The following is a 26,194-nucleotide window of genomic DNA, read 5'->3' on the forward strand; positions in this document are numbered from 1 at the left end:
CGGGAACTAACCAAACATGCCTTCTGACGGGAGTACTGCAAACATTTTGCATGCTGAACTGTGACAATCAGGGTTCAGACATTCTAAGGGGAGAACAGGTTTAAATAGAAAAAACGAGCAGTTATACCATCTGATCTGTAGCATAATACATAGGGCTGTCAAGCGATTTAAAAAAATGAATCGCATGTGCTGTCCCTTTGAAATGCCACCGCAGCATTTCAAAGGGGCAGCACTGCGGAAACCCGGGATCAGCTAGAGTCCTCAGCTGACCCCAGGCTCAGTGCAGCTGCCCCTCTGAAATGCAGTGGTGGCATTTCAAAGGGGCAGCATTGCAGAAATGCCTGCGATTAATGAATTAAAAAAATTAACACGTTAACTGTGCTCTGCGTTAATTGCAGGTATTAACGCGCATTAACGGATAGCCCTAATAATACAATGCAAAATATATCAAGTTAAGATCTCTCATGAATGCTTGTCATGCTCTGAACCTGGTGCTCAACATGAGATATCGATACAGAATATGGTTATGAAACTAAGTATATAGAAAACTGTGCTCCGATTCTGTACTACTACTAACTACACCTCACAGTGGGGCAGGGAGAGGCACTACCCAAGTCAGGTGTTTTCACATGAAACCAGCCTCCATTTTTCAGCCCAGGAAAAGACAACGATGCCCCATTACAGTTTGCAGGAAGTATGGAGACAACCTGGCTATCAAGCCAAGAAAGAATTTCCCAACTCTGGCTAAGCAGAAATCATCTCGGACAGAGAGAAAAAGGAAAACGACTTTTACAAAACAGGCACGAGATAGAGGACTTGTCTACACATAAAAGGCTACAGCAGCAAGCTCTACCACTGCAGTGCTTCAGTGTAGACCCCACCTACGCAGATGGGAAGGGTTCTCCTGTCGACATAGGTAGCCAGCTCCCTGAGAGGCAGTAGCTAGGTTGACAGAACAACCTTTTCACCAACCTGGGCTTGCACAGCGCTCCTACAAGTTGTTTTTGGCATGCAGCCCAGTTGTGAAGCTGGGTGCATGATACGTCAGACTTTCTCCAGCCTGACCTGGTGAAATAAAGGCAAAAGCTAATGTCCCTCTTTCAAGTGCGCTAGCCCTGCCCTGCAGCACGTTGCTGACTCTGCTGAGCACTCACTGGTGCCAGAACTGTGGCGCGCAGCCATGCTTGCAAGTGGCTTTAATTGACGGCAGGAGAAACGCGCGCTCTCTCTCTTTTTAAAATGACATAAACAATGCTGTGCATGGCTATCAGGCAGGGGCGCTGCCCTGCTCCATACTCCTGACAAGGGACAGAGTGATAAGCAAGCACCCTCCAGCCACACAGACAGTGGATTCCATGACAAACATGGGGATGCAGGCCCTGCAGCTCTGTTACGTTGCCTAGCATCACAGAACTCAGCTCTGTGTTGGCGGGCAGCTTTCTGAGAACAAAGGGCCTGGAGAATGTGGGCCTGGTCCTCAATTCCTAGCGATTGTAGTGGGAGCTGAGGAGGCCCAGTCTCTCTCAGGACTGGCCCCTAGCTTCTCAGCTCTTCAGGGAAGGAACTGGCTTCTGTGGTCTCTATCCTCTCAAAGTATTGCTGCTCTGCCACCCAGACACCCTTACTTCTTGGGTGGGCCGCTCAACTCCGTGTGCTGCAGACGGAAGCAAAGATCCCCCCCTTTAACAAGGCCTTCTCCTGCCCCCCTCAGTGGGGCTTGTACACCAAGGCCTTGCTTGGAGGCCTGAAGGGATTTTGCTCCTACATGTTTTGCACTTTGTCAGCTGCACTTTTGAAAAGCAATTAAAGAACTGAGAACTCTGTGTTCTAATGCAAGAGCAACTTTAATCTGATCCCAGGGCGGGGCCAGGCTCAGCTCGCTACTCACTAACCACCAGCACCACCATTTAGAGTGTGCTGCAGTTAGGGCTGTGGCTGATTGACACCACCCAGGCCCTCCAGCTCTGGAGACGGCAAATATGGAGCACTGCCATCTGCTGAAACACTCCTCTCCCGGGTCAGTGCTGCTTGGAGACCCAGGGGGAGGAGTAGTATGACCAGGGGTCAGATAATGTCTTTCATCGTCTCTGCCCCTCCGGGTAGATTGGCATAACCAGCTTCAACAGCACCTCGGAGTTGCATGTCCCCCGGAGTTGTTCAGAAACAAGCCCCTCCCTACTCAAAGCTGTGTGTTCCCCCAAAAGACAGCACAAGCCATTTGAACCCGGCACTGGTGGGAAAGTTACTGCCACAGGATCTGGTTTGCATTGGTGGGACACCCTCCTTCTCTGCAGAAGTCACGTGGTGGGAGGGGGGGGGAAAAAGAGGACACAGGGTCACAATCCCCCTCAGATTTCTCAGGCCACTTTGTGCTAGGATGCCTAGCAGCGAGAAGGCAGCAGCTCACCCTTGCAGCAGTGCTACCCATGTGTCCGTGCAGCACGGGGAGGGAGGAACCTGTAGGGCAGCTGGCTGAGCTCCCCACACTCGCTACATGGGGCTTGCTACTTCCCTGCTGCTGAAGTCCCAGCACTTCCTGCTCTCTGCTTTGCAGGCCCGTCTGCTGAGGTGAGTCAGGGGCAACAGTCCCTCTCATTCTTTCCATCTAGGTGTGAAATGGGTTTTGTTCGGTGCAGATGTGCACCGTCATTAGACACATGCTGCTGGCTGGGGGCACTCTGCTCATCAGCTGGGTGGCCATCCAAGAGCAGAGCTCACAGGGAACACTGGTCGGGGCATCTTTGAGATCGGGAAGAGGAGCTGTGACTTGGTGCCCAGGACCAGGCAATTCAGGTGAGCCCCATCCAGAACGAGAGCCTGGATGAGTGAAGGGAGCACACTGGGGGGAGGAGGGGGAAGACAGACTCACTCTGCTGCTTCCAAGCACCAACAGCAGCAGCTTGCTGTTGCTGGGAGTGCATTGAAACAGTAGCAGCCTCCAATGTGACTATTAGGGAGAAGGAAATTTGGAGGTGTCATTCTCTCTCCAACAAAAAGCGGCTGATAAGTTTTCCAGCTTTGTTAACTGAGAGGAGCCGGTCCCGAGCGCCGTTTCACCCACCCCAGACTGTGCAAGCCAACTCTGTTGTCCCTTGTCTTGTTTTGAGCACTTGCTAAGTTGGCTAAGGAGAATTCAGGCAGGGAGGGATGCTTGCGAGTTCTGCAGGAGGCTGGCCAGCCACAGGGCAGAGAGCAGCAGGAAGAGGCAGCTGATATGTATGTAGACAACATACGCCAGCCACTTTCAGGCGATGGAGGCAAAAGCCACATGTGGTCACATGCCCCCACAGAACCTTTCAATTGTGCCCTCCCGCTACCTACACTGACATGTCCCTGCTGCTCCCCTGCAAAACAACAACAGGAGCAACAACCACTACCCCAGGCACCATCCTCTTTGCTCCACCCCCTCACACCGCAGTGGGGGAAAGCTGCCTTCACCAGGACTGAGAATGCTGGGAGTGATGTCTCAAGCTAGAGTGCAGTCCCTTCACCTCCATGGCCGTGCAAAGTGCCATGTGCCCGGGCATGTGGCCTCAGCAGGGCTTCACCTTTCCCTGCAAAGCACGTCAGGTCCTGCCCAGGCTACTGTCAAGAGCTCGCCCCACACTTCTCACTATGGCACACTGGGGGCAGAGGATCCCTAGCAGTGCCATATTTTATCTCTGATTGATGGGGAGCGGCAACAGTGCGGGAGGGAAGAGGGACAGGACTGGCCAGAACATGAGCAACAACAAACCAGTCCCAGGTCCCGACAGCTTCTTACCGTGCTGTTGGTGGCTTTGCTGGCATGTGCCTCCATCAGCTGCCAGTACTTTTTAGACTCCTGGACAATGTCTTCATGGGTCATCCCTGAAAACGACAAAGACACACAACTGATTATCCCCACGCTGCTGGCCCAGGCACACGAGTGTCAAAGGCACTGAGGAGGGGCGCCTCTGGGCCAAGACTCCCTTTTGAGTAATGCTGCACTTTTTTAGCCTGTAAAATCCAGGTGATGCAGGCACAAGGTGCTAGAGTCATATCCCCGGAGACATGAGCCTTTTACTCAACAGAACAAGTCCAGGACAGGTCAAGTTCAGATTTCCTTCACGCACACTTCCTTGCCCGCTTGAGCCAACACCCAAGAGGAGAGAGAATTCAGTCTTCATGACAACAGCCAATCCTGGGCCTTCCTGCTGAGCTACATTAGCTCCTTTGCTAGCCATTTCTCAGATGTGGGCTCTTGTCCTACAAATTTTGACCAAGACTCACCAAACGATTGCACTGACCTGCCAACACAGGTCACATACATTTACTACCACCCTGCGCCTACGTTGAAGCTGGGGCCTGAAGGATGAAAGGCTGCATATGGCACATCCCCCTGAGTCCACCAGTCTCTCACAGACCTTGAAGTCTAAGCTAATTCTTGGCTCCCAGACTCAGTTTGTCTGTTTGTGAAAAGTCACCCAACTCTGATCAAGGATTTGATGAATCCACTTAAAACAAAACGAAACCGCAAAACCCCATACATTTCATTGCACATCAGCTATGGCTCTTCCCATAGTATTTGGTTGAAAATAAGTCTCTACAGTTTTTGTACCAGTGTAACTATACTGGTTAGTTACAACTGTTTACCAGTATGGTTATACCGGCACAACCCCAAGTATGGGCAGTTGTGTGAGTAATAAAATACCTTTTACTGGTATAAGTGTGCTTATTCCTCTTCCTGTACAAGAAAAACTATGCTGGTATAAGGTAAGAGGATTGTGGCACTTTTAACTGTTCTGGTGCAGTTAAAATAACATGACTTGTGCATGCAGACAAGCCACAAGGGCTGATCTAACTTTCACCTTCTGTAGTTTGGTGCAAGTCTGTGCATAGCCACTCTGGATTAAAAATCAACATCCCATTACAAGTCTGCTAAAGTCAGTCAGAAAAACACTCTTAAAGAAACATGGCCTTGGTCACATCTTATCTCAGGAATTAACTCCTTGTTTGGGTTTGAGGATCTGAACCAGAGCCTTTGCCAACACTACCAGCAGAGAGACAACCAACTAGCATTAAGATTCTCGGAGCATCAAATAGCGAGAACTTATTAATTCTCTAGCAAGCTTACACACAGATAGTCAGTGGAGCAGTACGTGGCAAGACATCTTTAATAAGCGTGGCTACTGTCAAGCCTAATTATGTTATTGCTGTGAACTTTACTGATGGTGCCCCAAAGATGTTTAAGATGTCTGACCAACTTCCAGCTCACTGAAACCAAACATACCAGAGGGCTGCTTTATTAAAGCCTCACTGACGTAGAGCTGCACAGCAGCAGCAAAGCTGTATAGATTTCAAACAGTGAAAGCTGCTATGTTAGCTCTGTTAATACAGACTACCACGTGGATGCTCTCTTGGCTCTGAGAGCCTGTGTAGTCTAGGGAAAATCTCCAGACTTCTTAATCTGGCTCTACCACTAACCTGGTGTCCCCCTGGATAAGTCGGAACAGTCTGTGCCTCAGTTTCCCCCATTTGTGAAATAATGCTGTCTGTCTGCCTTTCAAGCATGTTGGGGTATTCATTTTGTTAAAGTCTGTACAGGGCACTGAGGAAATCCAAACCACCAGAGAAGCATTTTTATTATTCAAGAACTCCCAGAAATGCCTCTGGAGTGGCAGCTGCCCCGTGTGCCACTGAAAGCCTCCTAAACCAGCAAAACACTGCTGTTCATCTCTTTGTCAGATCTAAGGTGGTGTTATAGCCCCAGGAAAGACCACATAATATCAATCTGGGTCCACTGACCCAGGCCCTTGTGCATTCTGCAATTCCAGAATTTAGGGTAAAAAATCAATCTCTTCCCAGAGGATCCTGCTCAAAAATGTCTTTTAAAAATTACATTTCTAGACCTTGTGGTTGTGTAAAAAACCCTCCAAATGCAAAGAGGGCTTCTTCTTGATCTGCAGACAGCCTGAAACAATGGTTCTGAGAGGTGTGACCTGTCCCAACATCTCAATGGGATACGAATGCCAATACCGAATGCTGAATATTTAGGTTTCAACACGGTCAACTATTTCACTCTCATCCGTACCAGCCCCCACCACAGAGGGCAACTGTCTGAGGTATCCAAAAAAACCCAAGTGGTGTTGGATGGCAAAAGAATGCCCTCGACCATCCACTATTTGTCAGAAAACTGCTCCCCTCTGGCCGTGGTGACCTAGGCATGCGTATCCTCTAGATGTGGCCAGGTCAGTGACTCTCCCTGCTCAGAGTGCAGTGAGTCAGAGAATCAGACAAAGCACTTGGAGGGGAGAGAAAACAGTCAGACTGAAGAGATCTCAGTGCCGTTATGTAAGTGACCTGAATTGAAGACTGGATTCCATGAAAGGGTGGCCAGCCTACTGCCAAGTACTTAAGTTGCCATAACAGCCTTTTGGGAGTGGCTTTATCAAAGGTTTTTTGAAAGTTCAAAGAAATCCTATTGGTTACCACTGTTTTGTGACCATGCTCAGAGTAAAACATCAGAGGGGGCGGATTTCCTTTCCTAGCAGCTGCGCTGGCTTGTCCCTGATCACCTAGATGTTCTATAACTCTGCTTCTAACACATGTGGTCCTGTGGTAAAGGCTTACTGGGCTATAAATTCCCAGGATTGCCCCTAGACAGAGAAACCTGGCAATTGCACCTGAAGGGCCAACCTCCCAGTCAGAGCATTTCATGATCCCTCCTCTATTGCCTACAAGCAGAGAGAGAAAGGGAGGGAGTGAAGAGTGCATGTTTGAGAGAGAGAGAGAGGACATACAATTTCCTGAATTCTGACAGCCCCCCAGCCAGCCCCTTTTTGTCCCCACCTGGGCTGGAGAAAGCACACACATATGCTCCCACCTTCTCTTGCCTCCACACCCCAAACCCAGTACCATGCTTACCCGAGTACTGTTGCAGCAACCAGACCTTGAGCTCGATGAAGCTGTGGGCAAAGTGGCAGCTGTCCTCGCGCAAACAGCCATAGCGCACCTCATGCCGGCACACATCAAACTGGAAATGCTCCTGGAACTGGCGGATCTTGGAGTACTTTAGGGAGGTGGAACGCACAATATGAACCAAACACCTGCAAGGGGGAAATGGCCATGCCAGAGAAACATAAGGGATCAACAGATTGACTCTTCTCCCCTTCTCCTCCCGTTCACTGAGCTGTGTTACTGTGGGCTGCGATATGGGTAAGGATTTAAGTCGCTCCCAGGAGTTATTAGCAATCCAAAAGCACAACAAGCAACCATTTGCACGGGCAGATCCAAGCCCTGGGTCACACCTTGTCCCCAAAACCAGAGCATTTTGCACACGCAATTTGCACTACCCTGTTTGAAACGTCTGACCTCTGAAACCCTGTGCCCCACAGGCCAGACCCAAGCTCACTGCAGTTAACTCCAGGAGCTCTGATCGGGCTCCAAATCCCTTGGCAACAGACATGCTGGGCAACGTATTGCTGCACCTTGTGCTGGGGCCGAGGAGAAGAAATGGGCAAGAGACATGAGCTAGCTCACTGGGCACAAAATGGGGTCACTCCGGCAGGCACGGGCCAGCTCGCTTACTTGTTATCGTAGAAGCTGTGTTTGGCAGCAAGGTTGGAGCAAACAGCTGGAGAGTCCTTGGTCCCTTTGCTGATTATCCGGGGTTTGCTGTCAAAGCAGATCTGAGAGAGAAAGGAAAAAAAAAAAATCAGCACTCTAAAATCTCAGAGAGCAGGAGATGCTGCCAGAGAACTCCCCCAGACTGGGATGATTTCACTTGGAAAGGAGGAGAAGGGCCAGCACGGATTTACTCAAGAGGTTCAAAGTTAGAACAAGCTCGGTGGAAACTTTGCAGGAGAGCTGCTTGGAAACCAATAAACACATTTTACAAAAAATTCAAAACAAAATTGTTGGCCTTTTTTGACATTTTAACACTTTTTTCCATTGCAGTTGGAAAACTTTCAACCAGGTCCACTCCCTTCTTTTCATCCAACAATGCAAGAGCAAGAGGGAAGTGAGATGGGAATTTAAAGAAGAGTAAATCCAAAGCAAAATCATGTTCCTTTATACAGTCACCCTGTGGACCTAGATGCTGCAGGAGGTCAGGACAAAGAGGGACTGATCCTTAGCTAGCGTAAACCAAGGGTAGTTCCACAGGCTTCAAAACAGCCTGTGTTTTGCAGGAGGCCAGATTAGATGATCACAATGGTCTATTCATAGATTCTAAGGCCAGAAGGAAGTGACACTAATTTGCTCCAGCCAGGGATTTTACCCATCACATGGCTATGGTTTTTCAAACAGCCAGGCCAAAGTTATGGTTATTATACAATCTTGCTAGCTATAAATGCCCAGGTTAGTCAAAGTGCATGCTCAGGAGGAGAGCTGACCATCTGCAGGGGCAGGGAGGAGTTACCCCATCCCATACAGATAGCATCACACAATTGCGACGGTACTTCATGAATGGTTTGGTTTGGTCACCTTCCTCTGAAGCAACAGGGATTGGCTGCTTCTGAAAGCAGGATGCTGGCAGAGATGGACCAATGGCCTGGCTGCACACTGACAGCTGATCCGGGTGGGATACAGTGGATGGCAGACCATCTGGCTCTTTCAAGCCCTTACAGTAGATTTACATTTTGTATTTGCATCACTAACATCAACAGGGAACTCATGAGGTTTGTGCCTACAGCTCATTTCCCAAGGAAACAGAGCTCCCCTCCTTCCCTTCGTCCCTGTACCTCACAGAGGAAGGTGAAGATGCCCTGGTGTTCCTTCAGGAGCTTAGCAATGGTCAGGTTGCCCCGCTTGATCCCTCCCAGTGGGTCAAAGAGGAGGTCACGATTGAGGGTTCCCTTCCTTTCCTCTGTCCACACGTCGATCTCCTCCTGGTGGTACGCGAAGGTGCAGTTATCCCCGTACTTACAGTCCTGCTTGTTAATCATATCTACAAAGCAACAAAGAGCAGACCACCCCACACAGAGGGCGACCAGGTCAGAAACTGAGCTCATCCTCATCACCTCACCCTGCTCCTCATACCTCATAGCGAGCTAAAAGCAGGAAACTGAAGGGTTAAGACAGAGACCAAATCTGAGCTTCTGACCCCTTGTTAGACACACTATAGTTACAGCACCTCAGAGACTAGCCTGGTTACATCTCGCACACCGAGCAAGGCCAGGCCTAGGAGAACTTCTTGGGAAAGCCCCATTGCTCCACAGGAGGGCTGGTTACTCCGCAGGGAGCGCTCTGGCTAGACCTGGCACGTGCTGGTGGGAGCAACGTTAGTAATTCAGTGCTGGTGGGGGAGAGGCTGACTGCCTTAGCCGGACACACAAACCTGGTTGCTTTGAGAGAAGCAGGCTGCGGTCTTGCCGTTCCCACCACCCTACGAAATCTCCATTGACAGATCACATGGCTCTTTCCAAGCTGAACTCCACCCAGAGCGATAGCACCAGCTGCCACTCCACTGTGCAAAGCTCTGGTTTTCTACAGTGTGTACAGGTTCAGCCATCACATCTTGTGTTCTCGCCCAGCCCCCCAATCCCTGACTCCCAGCGACAGTTTCACAATGGCCCGAGAACGCTCCAGAGGGAGCACCCAATCCCTGCTGAAAGCTCCCCTCTGGAACATGCCTCACAGCCTCCTCCCTGCCAGCAGCAGCCCCACCTCCTCCAGCTCACCTTTGCACAAGTAGTAAGATCCCACAAAGTTAGTTTTGGTGGGGCGTGGCCGGATCCTCTTCCAGGTCTTGTCTTCAGAGTTTCGCAGTCTTCCCAGCAATATGTCCCGCTTGCACTTGTGCTCCAGGCCTTCCCGATAAGTGTAGTCACCAGCCTTGGGGCCTACGGGGAGGGACGGTCCGATCAACAAGAGGGAAACCAATCCCCAAGCCCACAAAACCGCTGAGGGTGTCACGAGTACATCACCTGTTTTGGGGTAGCAGAGGTGGCAGGCTTGTTTGAAGATGTGAGTGGATGCCAGAGGGTTCTTCACTAGCAGGGCTGTGTTGGGCATCACCACCTCTGGCTGAGACTGCAAGAGCTCTGCACCCTTGGGTATGGTAGGGTGACTCACCCCAAGGCTGACCTGAAAGACAAACACACACATCCCTCTTGTAAACCTGACAGCCAATGGACAGAAACTGGCCCCAGACTCTAATGCTGGGACCTTTCATTCTCCTCTCCAGATGCACAACTGAGCTTGTGCCTCAGCAAGATGGCTGCCGCCAGCAGCAGATGGCAACAGGAGCAACAAGGCTTTGTTTCAAAATACACCCCATGATTTTTCAAAGAGCCAGGCCAAAGTAATGATTTATAACTAGCAAGATGGTTTAACAAAGCTATCTGCAGTAGAGAAGACCCTCTCCCTTCCCATGGAAGAACTAGCAACCCAGGGGACAACAGCTCTTCCCCCAGCCTCGGAGAAAGGGCTCCTCTCCCCACATTCCAGCCCGATGAGCTGTGCGTTTGGAGGCACTTGAACACAAGAACAAACACTGCTGTGCGATGCATCAGACACAATGACAACAGGAAGGACAGATGTTCAATGATGCCCCAGCCCCTCTCAATAATTTAGTCTAGAGGGAGCAAAGTCACCTACCCACATAGCTCCAGAGCGGAAAAGCCTGAGCCCAACCTCAGACCCAATGAGACCAACATACAGTTGCATACGTGGCGGAGACTGGAATGAAGCATTCAACTCCATTTACGGCCCAGCAATACAGTAAGGGAAGGGGAAAGAAGGAAAGGGGAAATGCTGTGCTATCACACGGAGAAAGGCCTCCGTACAGCCCTGCCACCGCACAGGGGAATGGGAAGGGGGTCATGCACACAGCCCAGAGTAAGTGAAGCCACCAGATTTTGAAATTGATTAAGAAGGGCCCAGAGTGTGAGAACGGCCCCGTGCCCTGCCCACTGCCTTGACACACAAACACCTTGGTACATCTGGCAGGGGCAGCAGCTCACTCACCACAGGAGATGGTTTCTGGCTCCCAACAGCGTGCCGCAGTTCCTGAGGACCAGTTTCTTCTGGGCAGAGGAAGAAAAATCCCAAACACACATCTCAATTTTGGAAGCTGCTCTGATCCCCAAGACCCAGATTAATGCTTGTTCAACAAGATTTTAATCCTTTTTCATTTTCCAGGAACCTCCCGTACCCAGTGCAGAGACCTGAAAATCTCTGCAATGGTGTCCCCTTTTCTGAACCCCTGAAGGCAACAGACCCCCACTGCCACAACCAGCACAGGACTGAAGGGATTCAGCACCAATGGGAGTCTCAGTTCCAGCACAGTCCTGCTGGGCCATCTCTTCTCCACTTGTGATGGACGTTCCAGCATTAAGTCTGCTGCATCGTCTCCATGCTTGCACAGACCCCCATGAAGCCTACCTACCCCTCAAGGGGATGAATTGCTCCTTGCCTGCTCTCCCTCCATAGCCCGGTCCAACAGAGTGGGACTGAACTGGTCCTTGTGCTATGGCACTCACTGCTCACAGAGCACAAAGGAGGCAAAGACCGACTAATTCATCTAGTCCACCCCACTCTGCTCAATGCCAAGTCCTGCCTTAAAGTCAATTCACCAAGACTTTACCGAAGTCTGTTTTAAAGGACTCGGCGCGAGAGAGCTCCCATCACTTCTCTCAGGAGACTATTCACATGTTAGGAAAGTCGTGTCGGGCAACGTCTCTTTCGTATCAAGCCGGAATGTCCTCTCATTACTCTAGTCATCTCTAGGGATGTTAAATATCGGATAACTGAATAGTCGAGTAACCTCATGAATTCTTATCGGTTACTTGACTATTCTATAGTCCTCGGGGGTGGTGCCAGCAACCACGGCACTGCAGCCCCACTCCCGAGGAGCCTTCTGCCACTCCACATTGCTGCCTCTGTATTAGAGGCAGCAGCGTGGGGTGCCAGGTGGGAGTTGGACTGTGAGGGGAGTCCCTCATGGACCGGCTGCCACCAGCATGGGCTGTCCAGGGGCGGGGAGGGGGGAAGTCTGAGCTCGCAGACCTGACATGAGATGGAACTGAGCTGGGCTGCCTGCCCGTCTGGCTCCTAATACACTTTAAATGCAGAGCCGCAGCAGGGGTAGGTCCCAGACCCGCTGCAAGCCAGGACTGAGCTGGGCTGCTGGCCAGCCTGCTAAAAAATTTACTGGGAGGGGACAGAGGGGGAAGAATGCATGTAATCTATAGCATTAAATGATGAGCTTTTGCTTATCGGTTAATTGACTACGCTATTACATCCCTTGTTACTTCCCCTGGGATAACCCTGAACAACAGCTCTTCCTCCTTGGTGTCTCTACCCGCGAGATGCTTGAAATCAGCAGCCATGTCTCCACCACCCCTCCCCCCGCTGCTCAGACAAGCTGTGCGGGTATTTAGAAATTTTTGATCTTTTCTCCATCCCAATCAATTCTCTGGAATCTTTTAATTACCGGTGTCTTCTCCGGCATCGACATATGCTTGTCATGGTGGAGATGCCCAGAGCTAAATGCAACATTCTTGAGGCACTGCCACAGTAGCACAAACGCCGGCAACCCCCACACCGCCATGCCCCTGCACCTACCCACAGCAAAGGAATCCAAGGCGTCCAGCGAGCCCCTGCTAGTCCCAAAAGTGTCCAGAGCATCGAGCCGTGGCTCTGAGTACGGGAGCAGGTCCAGTGAATCCAGCGCATCCAAGGGGGAGCCACCACTGCCCCCTGTGGGCTCAAAGGCATCCAGGACAGATGAAGAGGAGAGCTGCTTGGTGGGATCCATCACCAGGCCGAAGGAGGCAGGTGGCAGTGGTGTGGAGATGGGGATGTTGGCTGTCACCACGGGGGGCAGTAGAGGGGTTCCACCCGGAAACACAGGGATCAGCTGGGGCATCTCAGTAGGCAAGTTGGTGGGAATGGTCCCCTGGACTAGAGACTTTGGGAGTTGGGAGGAAAAGGGCACAGACAGCATGTCAGAGAAAGGACTGGAGGAAGCTGTCAGAGACGGGCAGATGGACAGAGCACGCTACAGCAGCAAGTAACACACAGACACCCACTCCAGAGTGCATAGCACTTAACTTCAGAGCAATAAGCCAGCCTCTACCCTCAGTCCATTTGCATCCCTAAACACTGAAAAGCAAGGGGCTGGGAGAGGGAAAGGTGCTATCTTCGTGACCCATGGAGATTAGCCCTTCCATCTGAATTTATGTATTCCACTCACACCAGGCCATTCCAGTCAGGACCTAAGATGGGCTCCTTAGAGACCCAAGCTAGTGATGGGAAGAAAAAGGAGTAGAGCACACACACCAGAGGAGCATGTGACAGCAAGGAGAGCGAGAACATGCTCTAAAGGATGAATTCAGAAGACGACCAGAGCTCTTACTAGAGAATACTGCGACCCATCAGCCAGGGAATCCAGGAGAGAGTCCAGTTCTTCTCCAATAACCTCCCCATCTGTGAAGTCCTCTACACTCTCAGGCACGGGCAGGGACATGCAATCCGGAGAAGGGAGCAGTGTGGCGGAAGGCAGAGAAGTGGACAGGCCCTTTGTGTCCATGTCAGAGGATGGAAGGGCTGTGCCTTCACTCACAGGGATGGAGGTAGCAAGGGGAGCAGGGATGCACTGCAGGTCCATGGAGAAGTCTGCATGGGGGAAGAGACACAGAGCCAGTCACATGGCGCCTGGGGGGGAGTCAAGCGCAGTTTGGCCAAAGAACATGAAATGTACAATTCAGTTGATCCTCAAACACGGAGCAGGTGAAACCTTCAGAGGCTGGCAGCTCCAGTTCTGAGGATTCTTGGCCTTTGGTTTAGGTCTCGGGCCTCACAAAAGCCTTTACAGAACTTCAGGTGACTAGTCAAACAAAGATTACCTCCCACGGTAATGCCTGTGCGCCAAATCTTAAGGCTCTCTGACCCCCAGCAAAACCGCTCTTGAATTCAATGGTGTTGAGTTTTGGCCCAGAGTCCATAAGCCCAGAGTCCAGTTACTCTATACACCAGGGAGGGGAACCTTTTTTGGGTCTGAGGCCGCTGATCCACAGAAAAATCAGTTGGGGGCCAGACACAAGACACTCCCCACATTCCCCTTGCACACCAGAGCCTGGGGGGAAGAAAGGGAGGCTAGTTGATTTTGTGTGCTCTAGCTGTGGGGGGCCAGAACCAGGCAAGCTGGGGGCTATATCTGGCCCTCGGGCTTGAGGTTCCCCACCCCGGCTATACACCATTGTCTGGTGGCTTTTAATGCCTCTCTACTGCCTCCTCCAGCAAAGTTCAGCTGTCCTCCCAGCCCTCTGCTCCTTGGAGCACCTGTGCCCCCCACTAAAACCCACTTTCCTTCAGGCTCTCTAAGTTCTGAGTTTTCCTGTGGGGGTGAGGAAGGGAGGGACACACACAGCCTGACTTGGGAGGAGAGCTGGGTAAGGAAGCCCAGAGAAACCTCCCAAAAATCATACAGAATATTGGGTCCCCAACAAACATTACAAGACTCATCAGATGCCCTTGCCAGAGTGGTGCCTCACTCTTGAGTACCCCTCCTCTCCGTGTCTCTAGGAGACATGCAGATCTTTAAGGCAGGAAGCCTTACTGAGGCTCCCCTCAGTGGTTTGGGAGCGGGGAGGAAAGGGAGACAGCTTTCCCCAGAGCTTCCTTCTCTCTCTGGTCCAGTGTCCTATTTGAAAAGGAGGTAATTCCTCCCTCCCCAAGCCCCCCCTCATTCTTTTAAGGTGAAGTTAAAGTGGCAAGCACACATTTGTCATCTGAGCACACTCTATTCTTCAAAACTGTTAAGAGTTTAAAAAGAAACAGTCCAATTGTTAGACCCCCAGGAGATGCAGAGTTACACACGCAAGTGTCAAACCAGGCACCCAAACTACCTTCATTCTGCCCCTGTAGAGATGTCCTGGAAAAAAACAAACACACGCCAGAACAATTCTACCACTTTTTCCAGCCACTACAAAGAGTTCCACATTCAGAGATTCCTAGGCCAGAAGGGACCACTGTGAACATCTAGTCTGACTTCTTGCATAACATAGGCAATGCCTGTTATCGGCAACGCCTGTTATCAGCAACACCTTCATCTCAACTGGCTCGCGATCGGGGGCTGCTTTACAGTGTTACAAAGTGTACATACCAATTCCTCAAGAGACAAACGGCAAAGCAAAAGCAATCATTCGTCAGTCTAACAGCTCAATTCTGCTAGATACTGAAGGCTCTCGTAAGAGACACCCAACATTACCTCCCAGGTCTGGGTCTTATGATTCCATGTGATAGTCAATTATTCAAAAGTGTTTAAGCACAGAGCTAATGAGTTTCCACATACAAACTTCATACACCCAGACTGTGAAATGGGGCCCAGCAATAGTTAATGCAGCAACAAATCTTCACACTTAGTACTGCCGACATTTATGCAAAGAACAAATAAAAACTGATGTGCTCTGGAGCACGGTTTGCAATACTCTGTTAAGCAGGGAAGGCGTTGGACTGGCACTACTACGGGAGAGAGTTAAGGTAGGTTAATCCCTGGCACGAAGAGTGCAACCTTGCAACTTTCACTCTGCGTTTCCTGGGGTTCTAAAAATATAAGGCTCCAATTCTAATGTTCTTGGAGGGGAGCATGAATTCAAAGTGTGGCTTTGTGTCTACAGGCTTAACTTTAAAGTTGCTTTGTTTGGGAATGTACAGCAGAATGGCATTTGTTCAAACCCAGCTTTAGAGAAGCACAGCTGAGAACAGGTTACATCCCCATCTGTTTGTTGGTTGCATTGATTAGTCCCCACTTATTCAAAAATATGACATGTCCCTTGCTCTGCTTGGATAGCTAGAGTGCCATTTATATAAAGTTCTAGTAGATGCCTTCTTAAACTGATTTCCTCGCTACCAGTGTCCTAATCATTCACTGAAGATTCTGAAGAAGTGAAAAGAAACCAATCTGGAGAACAGCACCTACTCCAGCTCCACACCTCCTCTTGCCCCCATCCTCGCTTGGCTGGTCTCTTCCAGTTTCCAAAGCCAGGAAAGGCAGAAGGGGTCCAAATGAAGACAAAGCAATTATTAGTCCAGCCAACCTGGGCAGGTGCTTCACTGCTGCCATGAGAAACAGAAAGGAGAAAGCTTTACCTGTTTCAATATCATCTATGGAGCCCAATCCATTGGAAGTCATCTGCCAGGCAGGGAAGGGAAGGAGAAGAAGAGATCGTCATTACATCTTTTGAAATGTGTTAGTGCTTCACAGCCCCAAATCCCCCTTCCCAAATCGCTTCAGTGCAATCTCTGCTGCTTCCCTCCTCTCACCCTTTTCTCCTCCCCTGCACCCACCTTTCAGTACAGGAATAATTAACGTACCGTTAGACCACTATTCCACCTAGCCTGATACTTCATCCTCAGCAGAAACAAATACCTGCATTCCTCTGAAGTAACAAACCCCCATAATACCTGGCCTTCTCAGTAATTCTGCACATGGGATTGCATGTGGGTGAGAATATTCCTTCCTGATTCCCACAGCCAATCAGCTAGCCCCACAAAGCATGAGATCTGATTAGCCTTATCTTGCATAACTAGCCTTTCTTAGCTTACATATGTTTCCATTTAATAACCGCTAATTTTTACAGCAAAACTAAAAACAAGAAAAGGTTCCCACCAAAACAACTGCTGACTTTGAGCCCTAGGCAAGGAATAAATTGGCAACTTCACAGAAGTATGAATGATGATGCTGGAAATAATTTTCTTAATAATTGTATTAAGGCCTACCATGACTCCGGTTCCACACAAACATTCCTGTGTTAGTCCAAAGACCACTTGGTGTTGGTTAGATCCAAAATGCAAATATACCTACAGTCTCCACTCCAGCAACAACAGAGCTGTAAGTACGTCAGCCAAAAAGGTTCTGGCTCAGGAGACCCCCTTCAATCACGGCGTGACTCCAGAGGGAAAGGAAAAGCTCTGACAAAGAACCCTTACAAAGCCCTGCCTTTTATGCACTATAACAAGCAAGTGCGATCACTTCTGGTTACCAGACCTTGGCTAAGGCCAGATGAAGCAGCTTAAGAGCTCTATCCTCTGCCCTGACTGAGCGAAGGTTAATGATTCTTTCTTCAAGGTTTTCTTATCTCATTTTACCGTATTTCACTCATTACTAAATTAAGCATTTCTTTATAATCCACTCAACCAAATATTTACTGCACCTGATACCCAAGTTGTTGTTTTTGTTTTTTTATTATTTCTATTACCTTATTTAAGGTTTGGGCTGAGGTAACAATGATATTTTGAAGGTCACCACAAGTTTAACACAAACAACTTTTCCTTCTCATGATCTCACTCTTATTAAAATCACAGGCTTTGTGCCTATTCCTTATGCTAAGATCCAAATTTGATTTAAAACCACAGTTCACCTGGGTGTAATGTGAGCCCATATTCCAACAGTGCAAACACATTTTTCTTCCTACTTTCAGTTTAAAATGATAGACGCCAGCACACAAAGATTTGAGATTCTGCATTTGCAACTTCATCAGTTGCAACTTCAGTTCTTGCAGGCTACGTCTACACTGGCATGATTTTCCGAAAATGTTTTTAACGGAAAACTTTTCCGTGAAAAGCATTTTCGGAAAAGCGCGTCTAGATTGGCAGGATGCTTTTCTGCAAAAGCACTTTTTGCGGAAAAGCGTCTGTGGCCAATCTAGATGCGCTTTTCCACAAAAAAGCCCCGATCACCATTTTCGCGATCGGGGCTTTTTTGCAGAAAACAAATCTCTGCTGTCTACACTGGCCCTTCTGTGCAAAAGTCTTTTGGAAAAAGACTTTTGCCTGAACGGGAGCAGCATAGTATTTCCGGAAAAGCACTGACGATCTTACATGAGATCATCAGTGCTTTTCCGGAAATTCAAGTGGCCAGTGTAGACAGCTGGCAAGTTTTTCCGGAAAAGCGGCTGATTTTCCGGAAAAACTTGCCAGTCTAGACACAGCCGCAGTGTTTAAATTTTCCATAAAAGGGAAAATGTTCAAAGGAAAAACAGATTACGAGTGGCTACAAGGAATGATCTAAGGTGGATTCTCATTGCTAGACAGATATTAAGGCAAGTCATCCATCAATGTAAACTTCAAATTGTGCTTCCCTAGTACCTTTTTTTTTTAAATACAGGAACAATGTCAACTAGTGCTGGGCCCCAAATTTAGTAGCCTACAATGACTGTCAAACACTTTTTTTTAAATATGAAATGTTTTAATGAAATTGCCTAAAAGCCTGCAATGAAATCAGTGAGCTGATTATTTTCCATTCTATGTTTGAACAGCCCCTAGCACAATGGGTTCCCAGTCTGTGATTGGAGTCCCTAGGTGCTACAGGAATACAAAATAGTAAATAATAAATTAAAAAAATGTTTAAATTTGCACTTCACTCAGCTTGGACAGTGAAATCCTTCAGTCTACTTTCATTTTATACCTTTCTTCAGCTGTTTCACTTCCTGGTTCTGGTACAGTTACAGACTGCTAATATGCAAGAACCAGGAAGAGAAAGTATAGGTCTAGGTAAGTGAAATATAAGCTTTGACAGTGAAAAGCAAAGTTAGATTAATAATTTTTTCTGCTTTAATAATGTTATCAGCACCACAGCAATGGAAATATTTTAAAATAAAATTATTTTGATATGGTTCCTTGAAAAGGGAGGAAAAAAAACACTGATATTTGTTATTCCTAAAAAATGCAATTAACTTGTGTGAAATAAAATATAGAAACTCTCATGTAAAATAATGTACGGACATTGAGAATGTCAGACAGGAACTGTACCTGATTTGCTAAGCTGGCTGATGTGCCATTACTGAGTAGAGAGAAAGTTTCCAATTCCTGCTGCAAGGAAGAGAGAGATTTCATGACACAGGGATTCCTTGAACTCCTACAAATTAGGTAGCAACTGATGGTTTCTTGTCAGCCACTGCTATCCAACGGTACACTTCCCTATCAGGCATTCTCTACAACTACAAACCATAGGGAGAGAAATCAGGACCTCCTGCTTTTCCTTAGTGTGTTCCAGCCATCCCAAAATGCATGTCACTGTCCCCAGAAGCCTGTGGCTTGCAGGATTATGAAAGCGCCCTAGATTCCGTCCAGCCATCCTGGTGTGAAATGCACACCAATGCAATATCCCACCGTGAAAACACCCCTGTTGCAATGCTGCATCATGAGGGTAAGTTGGAATGCCATCTCACAACAGACACATTCAGTCTGGTCATTTAAAAAATTAACTGTGGACAGCATTAAACAAAAGTTAGAGCAAGCTGCAGCAGAATGTTACTAAAAATGTGACAATTAATTAAAAAAGGGAGTCTTGTGTTTTAATCCCATAGACAGTTTAGACTAATCTGTAGAATAACAAGGTAGAGGAAAAAATGCAGAGGGAGTAAGTATGAAAAATATTTCAGGGAAACTATCCTCTCTCTCAAGATTCAATTACAACAGCATGTTTAGAGATCTAGAATGCGGAGAATTTTCTTGTAATCTAACACCATTTATTATTCAGCAGTGCAAAGCACAACAAACAAACAGTCATATAGCATCAGATACTCAAAAGCTCTTTACCAACTACTACAAATCACTTCACGTGGCACTGAAATGCAGTCACTTCTGAGCTGGAATGTGCTAGCTGCTTAACACGGCACAGCAAGATTACACAAGAGTTAGAGACAGGAACTGAAGAAGAATGTCATATGTAAATAAAAATGCAGAGAGGAATTTGAGGGACACAGAATGCCAATCGCTCAAGCTGGAATTCAGCCAGGACTTTGGGGCTAACATTCCTATCTTGAGAAACATGTCACAGGAGTGTTAGTGACCAGAAGTGGTTTTGCCTTCTCTAAAGGACAGTCCCAACAGTAGATAAGTATCCCTTAGCAAAATCCTGGGGCGTACATTTCATTCAAAGAGCGAAGAATGCTCTACATCCATTTACTGCAGTACTAGGGTTTTCCTTAAAGCTATCCTCTCGAATTATCCACAACACCATGCTGCTTAGTTTAGAATATATGAAATTGAGCTCCAAGCCAAGATGCATATGGCTGGCAAGCTGGAAATATGCCTGCAGGGGTGCTGCAGATCAGGATTGAAGAATGACTGGCAGATTTGGGGGGCATTCTCAGGAATGGACTAGCAGGAGGTGCTGAAAGCGATACCTATGGCAATGCAGCTGCTCAGAATCAGTAGCCTTTACAGGAACAGGTCAGTGGAATCCAAAGGCCAGTCTAGAAAGAGTCATACCTGAGGCCTCTTATATGCTTTCCGAACCCTTAAACCCAGCTTCTGTGCGAGCTCCTGACCAAGCTGTGTAACGCTCTCATCCTAGAGAAAATGTAGTTCAAGGACATTGTCATTTTAAAGCATGTGGTTTTATTTTCCTGCACATACAACCACCAACCAGAAACAGACCATAAGTTACAGCTACACAGACTGAATGACATGCTAATACTCTTTTTGGTATGCAAGACCAGAGGTAGCCAATTGCCCAACTCCACTCCATCAGGCACTTAGCCCTGCAAACACAGTCTCCTCTTCTCGTGGCTGAACATGCCCCATTGGTTTTTTAACTCCTTCATAGAAAACCTGACCCTAAACCTTTTATCATTTTTGTGGCTCTCTTTTGGACTTTCTCCAGTTTGTCCACATCTTTAGTAAATTCTGGCACCCAGGACTAAGGATGTTAAAATGCAGTTAACTGACTAGTTGTTGGGCACTTTCACATTCCTCCTTCAAAATGTACACAGACTCTGTTGCCTGCTTTGAAATGTACAAGAGTCCCCAGTGGGGGCTCTTGTGCATTTCAAAGCCATGGAGCCCGGGATCAGTGGGGGACTCACGGTCCTCTGCTGACCCTGGGCTCCAGGGCAGCTGCTCCTTTGAATCACACAGAGGCAGCCACTGCACAACTCATCCTCACTGTGGGATTTCCAAGTGACAGGTACTCCTTCCCCCACAACCTTTGCTGCCTTTATCTCATAGAGGAGCAAAGGGGGGTGGGAGATATTGACTAGTTGACTAGTAAAAAGACTATCAGATAAGGCTAAGCAGATGCTTATTGGATAGTCGACTAGTCTTTAACATTCCTACCCAGGACTGGACACGATACTGCACGAGGCCTCATCAGTGCCAAGCAGAGCAGGACAGTTACCTCCAGTGCCTTGCATTGGCACATCTGTTAATATCCCCATATTAAAGCCCCTTTCACAGACTGACACCTCCCCCCCCCCCCAAGAAACACTGATGCCTGAGGGCCTGAACTCTGCTCTTAGTAGATAAAACGATAGCCATTTAGCACACATTTACGGTGCTCTACTGAGGCTCCGGGCATTAGGAATAGGGTCCCTAAGGGTATGTCTATCCTAAAAATTTAGGTTGCCCTAAAGTCAATGCAGTATTTACTGCAGTGGTGCATGTCCACACTAACCTCCTTGGGTCAGTGGTGCACATCCTCATCAGGAGCACTTCCACCGACCTAAGAAGGGTAGAGAGAGGAGCTGAGAGCCTGTCCAGAGCCCCGCTGCCTCACAGGCTCCAAGAGGTAAGAGAGGGGAGAGAACATGCACCATCCAGGGCTTCTTACCTCCCCTTTCCCTGCAGAAAGGTAAAGCTACATGGGGCTTCTCACCTTTGGGTCCAGCTGTCCCAGCTTCTTCCTGCTCATTCCTGCCAGGAACCTTGTCAATTTCACAGATACAGCAAGGAGCCATGAAATTTACAAGGCTGCCAACATTCCCAGCCATTCCCACCTGGGCTTCTTGGCCTGGCTCCCAGTCAGAAGGAGGATCCATTCCTGCCCCAGCTCTTCAGGGGCGTGGAGGCAACTGGCCTCTAGTCTTTTTTGTCAGTTTCACAGTAGGAGCAGTGAAATTGACAAGACAGACAAAACTGAAGTAATTAATCAACACAAGTACCACCTCACCCTAACTACACCGACATACGCACACAGTGAGGCACTTACACTGATGGCAACAAAGCTGTAGCGTAGACAATGACATAATTAGGTTGTAAAGTGCCTTACGCTAATTTAAATTGTGTAATGTAGATCAGGAGTGAGTCGCTCTCATCTATGTTTCCAGTTCCCATCCATCCTAGGATGGTAGTAACTGACTGTCACTGCCATCCGGTAGCTATTCCAACATCGACCTGAAGCCAGTTGATCTCAGCTCAGTTCCAACTAGGGCAGGCTTCCACATCACAAGTGGTATGGGATGGCTCTTTATTGGCAGCCTTAGCAGAGATGACTTGTGCTAAGGGGGACATGGAGTTCGCATTCCAAGAGATGCAATTACTGGGAACAGGTGTATCCTATTTAAGAGACAGCTTCTCTCTTCCTCTATCATCACCATTCATGCCACACTCGATTGGGGGAGAGGAAAAATATAAAAGTGCCTCAGAGCAGCTATGCATGTCAAACACTTACATGTGGGAGGGACAGCAAGCAGCGGCTATTACATTCATATGCCTCCTTGTGTCGCCCCAGCTCATTTAAGGAACGGGCTTTGCGGAAGAGGGCACGGATGTTCTCCTTCTCAAGTACCAAAGCCTTCTCACTGTCTTCCAATGCCTTCTCGTACACACCCTGCATGAGAGGAAGGAGACCATGTCACCAGCCAGTGGTGTTTGTCACACTCTGGAATCCACTTCCTTTCCCTTTGAAAGTTCTGTCCAACTATTTACTGCAGTTCACTGGGAACATATGCCATCAAAGCCCAGGAATATATTAGACAGAATTACATACATTCACACACACTGCACTATAAGAACATTCTAAAGGTTGCAGAGTCAAGCACGCAAAGGTTAAGAAATGCCAGAATTAAGGATGTTTGTGTGATCATAATTCAGCCCCTTCTGCGTATGCAGGAGTCTTTAATTACTTGATTCCATATTACTTTTCCAACAGGATCCCTGCACTAGTCAGTGTACAGAATGGCCCTGCTCTAAGGATGAATAAGGGATATGGTGTGAAGGGACCTATTATTTGTAGAATTCCTGCACCATATATTGGGGGAGTCAGAAAATGTGAAAAGGTTGGACCTCCCTGGTCCGGCACCCTTGAAACCTGACTGGTCCTGAATGAGAGAGTTTGCCAGACCAGGGAACCAGCCTTTGCCTGCCCCGACACCCAGGGAGTGTAACCAATGCCATTAACCAATAAGCATTAGCTTATCGGTTAATAGCTACACTCTAACATCCCTAGCTTCTATAAGCCTCTGTAGACGGAGATCCCCAGCCAGATTTACCTTTCGTGACTCGTTGTAGTCAGGACACTGCCATGATGCCTCACCTCCACTTACTAAGGGAGGAGGCCGAGGTGCATCATGGGACATATAGTCTGAATCTGCTGTACAGAGAACAAGACCCCTGAATTATCCTCCCATGAGGGACTACAACAGCATTTCAGAATCAACATATATCAGTTTTAGTTGAAATATTTCAAATTAAAAATTGTCCATAGAAACCCCCAACTCCAGACCCACCATGTTCACAACAGATCCAGATTAAATGTATTTTCTGAAGCATGGGGGGAAAGGATAATTTACAGAACAATGCTCCCAAGACTGCATTATTGTCACCTCTTCATTGCTCAGTGAAGAGGGAAAAACAACAACAGAAAACTTGGAAATGGCAGAGGTGCTTAATGACTTATTTGTATTGACTTTCACCAAGAAGATAATGGTGACTGGAAGCCTAACATAGTGAATGCTAGTGGAAATAGGGATAGAAATGTAGCCGTGTTAGTCTGGTGTAGCTGAAACAAAATACAGGACTATGTAGCACTTTAAAGACTAACAAGATGGTTTATTAGATGATGAGCTTTCGTGGGCCAGACCCACTTCCTCAGATCAAATAGTGGAAATAGGGTACGTTTAGAAGTTAAAATAGGAAAATTACTTAGAGAAATTAGATGTTTTCAAGTCACCAGGGCCTGAAGAAATGCATCCTAAAATACACAAGGAGCGGACACAGAAGGTATTGGAGGTATCTGAGCCATTAGCTATCATCCATGATTTTTCAAAGAAGTTGGGAGAGATTCCAGAAGACTGGAAAAGGGCAAATATAGTTCCCATCTATAAAAAGGGAAATAAGATCCACCCAGGAAACTATAGACCAATCAGTTTAACTTCTGTGCCAGGAAAGATAATGAAACAAATAATTAAGGAATTCATCTGCAAACATCTGAAAGATAATAAGATGATAGGTAACAGCCAGTGCAGATCTGTAAAGAACAAATCATGTCAGACCAATCTGTTAGCTTTTTTTGATAGAATAACAAGTCTTGTGGATAAGGCAAAAGCGGTGGACGTGGTATACCTAGACCATGTGATATGGTCTCACATGACCATCTTATCAATAAACTAAAGAATACAACCTATATGAGGCTATTATATGGAGAGTGCATAACTGGTTGGATAACCATTCCCAGAGAGTAGTTATTAATGGTTCACAGTCATTAAAAGGGCATAACAAATGGGGTTCTACAGAGGTCTGTTTTGGGATCAGTTCTGTTCAATATCTTCATCAACAATTTTAAGATACTGGCATAGAGAGTATACTTATTAAATTTACAGATGATACCAAGCTGGGAGGGTTTGCAGGTGCTTTGGAAGATAGAGTCATAATTCAAAATGATCTGGACAAACTGGAAAAATGGTCTGAAGTAAATAGGATGAAGTTTAATAAAGTCAAATGCAGAGTACTCCACTTAGGAAGGAACAATCAGTTTTACACATACAGAATGGAAAGTGACTGTCTAGGCAGGAGCACTGCAGAAAGGGATCTAGGGCTCATAGTGGACCACAAGCTAAATATGAGTCAACAGTGTGACATAGTTGCAAAAAAAGCAAACATCATTCTGGGATGCATTAACAGTAATTTGTGAGCAAGACATAAGAAGTAATTCTTCTGCTCTACTCTGAACTGATTAGGCCTCAATTGGAGTAGTGTGTTCAGTTCTGGGCACCACGTTTCAAGAAAGATTTGGAGAAGGTCCTGAAAAGAGCAACAGAGATGATTAAAGGTCTAGAAAACATGACCAATCAGGGAAGACTGAAAGAACTCGGTTTATTTAGTTTAGAAAAAAAGACTACTGAGAGGGGACATAATAGCCATTTTCTAAAAGGGTTTTTATAAGGAGGAGGGAGAAAAATTATTCACCTTGACCTCTGATGATAGAACAAGATGCAATGGGCTTAAATTGCAGCAGGGGAGGTTTAGGTTGGACATTAGGAAAAACTTCCTAACTATCAGGGTGGTTAAACACTGGAATAAATTGCCTAGGGAGGTTGTGGAATCTCCATCACTGGAGATATTTAAAAGCAGGTTGGATAGACATCTATCAGGGATGATCTAGATCTTACTTGGTCCTGCCCTAAGGGCAGGGGAATAGGCTTGATGAACTCTCGAGGTCACTTCCAGTTCTAGTATTTTATGATTCTATGGGATACTTGAAGGAAATGGCCCTTTATAGTTCAGAACTTCACACCACCTCAACCTCTCCCCCAGCACAGTGATCTGTATTAGTGCACTCTCAATCCTTTCTGCTTTCTGCTTTCTACTTTCATGCTTTCTGTCTGTATCTTGTGACACCAATGTCATAATGGGAAAAGTTCAGAGTTGCCTGCATTCCTCTTCCCATGCCAGAGAGCAGGAGGAGGAGTAGACAAGATCAATTCAAACCCACATCCTATGCATGTTCATCTCTTGGGTCTCCTCATGTGCTGAGGTTTTTTGCGCAGCTCTTGGGAATGGCTCTGGTAGGTGCTCACCATGGCAAAGTAGCAAGCAGCCCGGTTGACGTGCAGCTTACAGAGGAGCTCCACTGGAATGATCACCTCGTCTGAGGCTGCATAGTCTGCCACATTCAGCCCTTCTACATACTGCACCAGTGCCAGCTTGAAGTCCTTTTCTCGGAACAGGTCATTCCCTTCTGAAAAAAGGTTCCGCACCAACTTCTGCAGAAAGGCCTGGGAGGAGAGGGGGAGAGAGAATATGAAGAGAGTGAAATGGAGATTCATAGATTCCATAGAACAGGTCATTGTGATCATCTAGTCAGACCTCCTGCATACCATAACCAGAAACTGTGAGGAGTTTCCCAACCCACCATCATCTTCACATGTGCTCTCAAGTCAAGTCCTGCTGTTAAGAAATTAACTCCCCACCCACAAATTCCATCTGTCTTCCAGTGAGGAGGCTAATTCAACCAAATCTCCTTCCCTCCCTTCACCCCAAATGCTCCCTCTCTTAGGGTATGACT

The 26,194-nt window shown here is 47.5% G+C and overlaps 1 protein-coding gene across 7 annotated transcripts in view; it reads right to left on the reverse strand.

Annotated features, from left to right (window-relative positions):
• The window catches only part of ZC3H7B (zinc finger CCCH-type containing 7B), a 57,570-nt gene that overhangs the window by 13,796 nt on the left and 17,580 nt on the right, over positions 1-26,194 (reverse strand). For 3 of the 7 annotated variants that reach the window (XM_075936213.1, XM_075936192.1, XM_075936188.1), the window contains 14 exons: positions 25,707-25,904; positions 22,361-22,519; positions 20,182-20,262; positions 18,718-18,777; positions 16,057-16,099; positions 13,322-13,581; positions 12,529-12,874; positions 10,930-10,988; positions 9,888-10,047; positions 9,642-9,803; positions 8,703-8,908; positions 7,549-7,649; positions 6,886-7,067; positions 3,764-3,849 (listed from right to left, as the gene is read on the reverse strand). In XM_075936213.1, the coding sequence (XP_075792328.1) occupies positions 3,764-3,849; positions 6,886-7,067; positions 7,549-7,649; positions 8,703-8,908; positions 9,642-9,803; positions 9,888-10,047; positions 10,930-10,988; positions 12,529-12,874; positions 13,322-13,581; positions 16,057-16,099; positions 18,718-18,777; positions 20,182-20,262; positions 22,361-22,519; positions 25,707-25,904 (2,103 nt within the window). The remainder of the gene's footprint in view (positions 1-3,763; positions 3,850-6,885; positions 7,068-7,548; positions 7,650-8,702; positions 8,909-9,641; positions 9,804-9,887; positions 10,048-10,929; positions 10,989-12,528; positions 12,875-13,321; positions 13,582-16,056; positions 16,100-18,717; positions 18,778-20,181; positions 20,263-22,360; positions 22,520-25,706; positions 25,905-26,194) is intronic. The other 4 variants (XM_075936202.1, XM_075936226.1, XM_075936218.1 and 1 more) reach the window with 4 other exon arrangements.

The sequence above is a fragment of the Pelodiscus sinensis genome, chromosome 1 (assembly GCF_049634645.1).
Source record: "Pelodiscus sinensis isolate JC-2024 chromosome 1, ASM4963464v1, whole genome shotgun sequence".
Lineage (NCBI taxonomy): Eukaryota > Metazoa > Chordata > Testudines > Trionychidae > Pelodiscus > Pelodiscus sinensis.